Source organism: Astatotilapia calliptera, chromosome 18, assembly GCF_900246225.1.
Source record: "Astatotilapia calliptera chromosome 18, fAstCal1.2, whole genome shotgun sequence".
NCBI classification, from domain to species: Eukaryota; Metazoa; Chordata; class Actinopteri; order Cichliformes; family Cichlidae; genus Astatotilapia; species Astatotilapia calliptera.
Genome location: NC_039319.1, coordinates 23,112,819 through 23,119,031, shown reverse-complemented (window position 1 = coordinate 23,119,031; position 6,213 = coordinate 23,112,819). Strand labels below are relative to the sequence as shown.

The 6,213-nt window shown below is 43.5% G+C and overlaps 1 protein-coding gene across 1 annotated transcript; it reads right to left on the bottom strand.

The window, feature by feature from the left end:
- Nucleotides 1-337: 337 nt before the first annotated feature.
- crsp7 (cofactor required for Sp1 transcriptional activation, subunit 7) lies at nucleotides 338-5,959 on the bottom strand. Its single transcript, XM_026150526.1, has 3 exons — nucleotides 5,216-5,959; nucleotides 4,120-4,194; nucleotides 338-4,028 (listed from the first exon to the last, which is right to left on the bottom strand). The coding sequence occupies exons 1-3, from the start codon at nucleotides 5,285-5,287 to the stop codon at nucleotides 2,358-2,360; spliced, it is 1,818 nt and encodes a 605-aa protein (XP_026006311.1). The 5' UTR covers nucleotides 5,288-5,959; the 3' UTR covers nucleotides 338-2,357.
- Nucleotides 5,960-6,213: the final 254 nt, after the last annotated feature.

The window sequence follows — 6,213 nt, the reverse complement described above, 5'->3', positions numbered from 1 at the left end:
TCAGAATTACAACCAGTAGGTGCCGAAAAACTGTTGCTTTACTACACATATGGCCAGTTTAAAAGGGTGGGATTATACTTTTAGACTAGTAAAATGTACTGTTTAATAACAGAGGACCTTTTGTAGCGTGGGCCCAGTAAAATCATAAGAATTATTGATGAATTTGAACCGATATTACTCTCATCATTTTACATCTCTGGTGCAGACAAAGAACACACATGGACAATGTGCACCCCCACATGGACGACATGTGTAAATGCACCAATTAAAAGTCCACCTTCAAACAAAAGGCACAGTTTAGATTAACTACTTAAACCATAAAAGACCTGACGGCAGCCAAGATTTAGATTTTTATTTTTCAAACAACTGAGAGATGTTAAACACTGAACAAATAAAGATGCCCCATCAAAACTCCAGAAAAAAACAGATTCTTTTCAACCAGTTGTAGCACTTTTCCATTATTGCCAGTGGTGTTGTTGATGACGACGTGCAGTTTCTCGTTGTCTGCAGCTTCACCCCCTCACTAGATCAGCGCGTAGAAAAAGTAACAGAAAACGGTGCATATACCAGCGTCAGATTGATCGTGGGGATTTGGGATTCTTACGTACAAATCCAGCTCCAGGCAGGCGTGTTTTAGGCGGAAGCAAATCCAGATTCACTGTTTTGTTTTTAAACCAAGGCACATTGGTAGGTAGGAATGGATGACCAAAAAGAATGAATGGACAGAGAGGCTGCACAGAAGCCAATCTTCATTTAAATCATGTGAGAATGGTGGTAGCGACTAAAAAGGGAGTCGAACTGAAGTACTGTCACATGGAAAACGCCAAGAACATTGGATGCGCACAGCTCGCTCTGTGTTTCTCTCTTAAATGTTTGAATCACTGTTTTGAACGGGAGCAAAAGAAGTGCCACCCTCATTCTGCAACTTAAATGATTTCTAAAGCCTGGAAAAAGCAGCTTCGAGAGCCGTAAATGTGTCTGAAATTCGTATTAATCCATGGGCACATTGTGGGAGAATCAGTCAGTTCACACTCGAATGAATGAATCAGTAAAGAAAATGACCAACAAGTCGTCAACTTATGTACAAGTGCATAAGAGGTCTCAATTCTGTACATTCACTAAGGCGGTATAAACTCAGAAAAAAAATATATATTAGCAAGGAATTTCAGAAGGCAAACAATATCTAAAGAAACAGAAAAAGTTCCAGCATTCAAACATGTCCTTGCTTTTGTCATTGAACACCACCAGCAGCTGGGACATTCTTTAATATTTCGGAGAGAATTAATGGATGGAAACATTTGACTGCACTATTTTTTTTCCTTTTTGCATTAGCACCACACTACTTTAAAACGGTTACATCTCCAGAAGAATCTTCATGACCTGGAACCTTTTAGGAGCCGAGCTGATGAGACAGAGAGAGCGGAAATTGGTTGGAGGGTGGAGTCTGGAATGTAAATAACCAAAACAACAAAACAAATCCGCACCGGCCAATCTTAAAGAAAGGACAGCACATGGGCTTCCTTTAACATTTAAGATTCAGCTGAGAGCACAGTGATGCAAACAGAAGAGAAAGCAAAAAGAATCTATAGTTGTTGTTATCGTCCTTTTTTTAACATTTGTTTTGATGAACATCCCGTAAATGAACTGGTCAAAAATAAATAGATGTATATATGATAAGAAGTTTATAATTTACTCTTTTATATCTCACATAAAGCTTCTTGTAACTGCCAAATATGTTCCAGTAACTTCAAACCCTGGACATATTCGGCTCTAACTGTGCTAGATGAACTCTTATTAACATCTTTCTGGGCACCAACATGGTGGTCTGTGCAGGACAGCTAAACCCCAGCCTTCCCTCAGGTTTAACCCTAGTTCAAAACTTCTTGTTAGAAACTAAACAGATTAAAAAAAAAAGAAACAGCATCATCCCAGTGTGCCTCAAAGAGGGGTACAATTCATAATATTCAAAAAAAGAAAAACCTCACATTGTTACACCTATTTGGGTGATCTGGGATAATTCTGTCTTCTTTTTTTGCCTTTATGGTTAGCAGCAGTACTCTGCAATACGGGCCTCATTCCTGTGGCTTTCAGTTTGAAAAATAAAACAGAAACAGCCCTTGATATTACAAACTCAACTAGTCTTTTAATCTTTACACTTCTTTTATACCAAAATCTTAATAGATTATCACAGAAAGAGGAAGAGGCGTGGGGGAGTGGAGTTTGGCAGGCCTGATTTTTGCCAAACTCACAGTGAACAAAAAAAAAAAAAAAAAAAAAAAATTTAATCACAAAGTATCTCGTCTCTGTGGTGAGATGAGGAAAGGAGTGGAAAAGTACTGCAACCTTCCCGTACCCCTTCAGTCTAGGCAAACGTATGGCAGGATGTTCAATTTGCTTTCATCCCCGTGAGGGTCCAGTGATATGCAATCTGTCCAATCGTACCAGGTGCCCTTGGTGTCACAAACGCCATTCACCCCCTGCCAGTGCTGTGTGTGTATCCTGTCCAAGTCCTCATCTGTCACGTCCCGGCTCACGCCCGGTAAATCCCCTGTCAAATTGTCCGTTTGGAGAACGTGCATCTTCCGCGACTCCTTAATTTCCTGTTCTTCCCTTTTCAGATATTCCGACATGAAAAAGTGTGCACTAGGGGCCTGAACCCCCGAGGAGTTAAGGACATTGCTCTGAAGGTTCAAGTAGGACTGGATGATTTCATTTCTAGACAGCTCCTTCCAGTTTGTGTGGTGGAAGGGGTTAGGGCTAGGACCTGGGACTGTGGCGGTGGCAGCGCACTGTTGTACAGTGCTTTCAGTTCTCTGCCTAGACTCAGCGAGGTCAGGAGTGGGTGCTTCATCTGTTTGAGAAGGTTCTTTATGCACCAGAGGTTTAATCTGACCTGTGACCGGGTCAAACGTTAATCTGCGTTCTTTTAACCGAACGGGTTTAGTGGTGTCCTCCATTTTCTGGCCATCTAAGTTGACAGAGTAATCTCTAGACCTGTACTTCCTCCTTTTATGTTCCGAATTTGGTACGGTTAGCCCATCTGCGTCATCAGACACAACCATAGCTCCCTCAGAAATCTGTCTGTGTGGTTCTGAGTTCTGCTGGGAGAGAGAAGGTGAGGGGGAGACTGATGGGGATTCCAGTGTTGCAGATATATCTTGTGACGGGCAAAGAGAGGAGGCTTCTGAACTGCTGGCCCAGTGCATTGAAGACCTATTAGAAGAATGTGGCAGCTTGTCAGCATAAGATGAGGCCGGGGACGACACAGTGTGGGAAAAAGATAAGGGAGAGTCCCTGGAGGAAGGGCTTGGGACCGGCGTTCCTTTTGGTGCATATGCTGAAGAGCGCTTGGTCATTGTATCTTGCTTCGTACTCCTTGGGCTGGTAGTGAGACCACGAGGACTTCTGGCTTGATAATAGCCCCCGCCTCCTTCATCCAATCTGGCCTGTTGCTGCATCACAGCAACTTTAATCAAAGAGGAAGTGCTGGGTAGTTTGGCCACCCCGGGAGAGCTGGGGCGAGGCTTGACAGCATTAACAGGAATTCTGTTCATTTTATCATTATCAAGGTGCTCAACTCGAGATCTGTCAGGAGACGGGACAACCTCCTGGTCAGGGAGGGCATCCGGACTGCCTGCAATCCCATTGGTGGGTGGCGTTGAAACAGAGTTATCATATGGGGACATTTTGGAGATTTTTTCTTGCAAGTACACTCCACTGTCTCTGTGCTCTGCCCGCCGCTTGCGGCTGCTTGATTTCTCAGCTTTTGGTGAGTACGTGTTGTGAACGTCATTTCTGATTTTGACCTCAGGGACACCTTTCCCTGGCACAGAAATGTCAGAAGGAGAGGCATCGGTTCTGCAGGGATGAGAACTGCCATTGGTAGAGCCAGGAACACTTGCAGCTACAGCTGGCCCAGGTTCAATCAGCTTTTGCCAGTTCCTCAAGAGTTTCTTAGCTCGTTTAGCCAGGTCTTCATCCTTCGTCTTCTTCCTCACATCATTGATCAACTTTCCTAGTCGAGTTTCCTACGTTAAAAAACAAGCACTAGGATTAGAAACACTATTCAGTTAAACAGTTTGGTATAAAGCAGCAGCTAAGTTCAGTCGACTGTCTTACCTCAAGTGCTTCTTTGGTGATAGGATACTTTTCAAGGCAGGCAATTACTTCCAGTACGACCACCATATTGCATATCTGCAAGGACGATATATAGAGCTTCTAAAACATCACGGTCACACAAAGTGTATATTACCCAAAAATTACTGCTTACTTAAGTAACAACAAAAGAAGCTGTTAATGAGAATTACAATCACATTTATAATATTCTAGAAAGGCCAATGCTGGTGACAATTCAGTGATTAGCCAAGAGCCCTGCACTAATGCTGATCGTGGAAACTCCCCAGAAATTAGACAAATTCAAGGGAATTGAATCGTGCCTGCAACGTGTTTGAGGGGCAAGTTAGCTTAGAAGTTAGCAAGGGGAGGGAGGGGGGCATTAGCTTGTCTGTCTGCTTCAAGAGCAACAAAACGACGTTGCAAAGTAAAGATGGAAGTGTCAACTCACAAAACCTTCTCCTTTGTAATCATTATAACAATAGGGTAGCATATAGACCAAAACGGAGAGCACAAATTAATTAACTTTACGCGAGTTTCTTATCTTGTTGACAAAGTCAAGCGGAGCTCAAGTGTCTGTGAATTTGCCTGTGCTAGCCGATTTAGCCGCGGCTAGCATTTCAGCTGAGAAGGAAGGGTGGACTGTTTCAAAAAACGTAGCTTTAGCCGCTGGAGCTAAGAGTTTGCTAGCTCCCGTCCATGGCTTAGTAACACGATTTTTATTAAGATGAAACAGTTTAGGGTGAAAAACAAGTACGAGGTGAAAATAAATTCAGAATGGAAAATGAATTTGGAAGGAAATTAAGCAAATAGTTTTCTTTTTAACGTATACGCAAAACCCGCTGTGGCTAAGTTAGCCGCTAGCATGCTACACGCCAGATTATGGTCTGTCCAGGGTAACGCTGGTAGCTAAATTAGCTTTCAAGCTGTCAACTCAAGTACCCCCATCTCTAATTCCAACTTAAAATATACAATAAGAAGTTTGGGCACAGGAATATAATTAAATAAGAGTTGTCGGGCGAATTCTCAAGTCGAGTTGCCCCAGAGTGCAGGGAAACAAGGTAACTTAAGCTAGATAGCCTGCTCGCTTTAGCGCACTCACATTGCTCTGACTGTCGATGGCCTGCAGCAGCCGTTCCCTCATCTGCTGCGGGGTTGCTGAGACCGTTGTCATTGCCTGTTCGGTGCGATCCGGAGGATGGAGGGAGGAATCCTCCAAAATGAAAACCGGGTGACAATGATGACTCAAAAGCCGCTTCGGGAACACGTCAGGCGTCCGTACAGCATATTTTCTGTCGCCTGTAAGGTAACGGCTCGGCTTATCTCACATGGAGTAGGGAAACGTGTGAGCTATGTTGCCCGTTTGCTGCTGCCTCCTCGGCGCTCTCGCAACTCACTACCAGCTGCAGGATCGCTCCACGGCCTCCTGCTGCATGCCGGGATACGTTGTGTGCGCTTTGACGTCTGCACGTCCTCAAGTAAACATACCTGATACACTCAGGGATGTGCACCACCGCAGGACTCCATCTACTTGTGGTTACACAGTAAACATTGTACAGCAGATCATGTAGTATGTAAACGAATTACGCACTGCCTTTGACCCCTAAATAACAAATACTGATAGTTTTATAAAAGTGATTTGTAGCGCAAAATCTAATGGTTTTCCAACAGTTTCGTGCTGTGTTCAAAATTGTTCGCCACTGTCAGAAGCCAGCTAGCCACATCCCAAAAACACCAAAGCTCCCCCACGTTATCTTCTCCAAGACAGATTTAACCACAACCACTTAGTATTATTTTTTAAAGTGTCTAAACGTTTGCTTTGTTTAGTTTAGTTACGCACTCTGTTGCCAAAGCTGCACACATTCTGTCAGGCATTCGAATAAAAGAAACATATGTGTGTGTTTATCGCAACGAAGTACAGTAGTTACTCATGTCTAAAATCGATCCTTTTATATTACAGCATTTCACCAGTAGATGGAGTCCTGCAGTTTCTAAAACAACAAAGCATACGTCAAAGAGCACAGCCTGTCCCTGTCCACAGGAGCAAAGCAGGACGGGCTGTGCTAGATTGATGGGGCCATCAGATATGATGCAAGAATG

Coding starts and splice junctions, on each gene's coding strand:
- crsp7 (XM_026150526.1), bottom strand. CDS start 5,287: ATGACAACGGTCTCAGCAACCCCGCAGCAGATGAGGGAACGGCTGCTG. Junction 4,195..5,215: donor CCATCGACAGTCAGAGCAAT/GTGAGTGCGCTA, acceptor TCGTCCTTGCAG/ATATGCAATATGGTGGTCGT. Junction 4,029..4,119: donor TCACCAAAGAAGCACTTGAG/GTAAGACAGTCG, acceptor TTTTTAACGTAG/GAAACTCGACTAGGAAAGTT.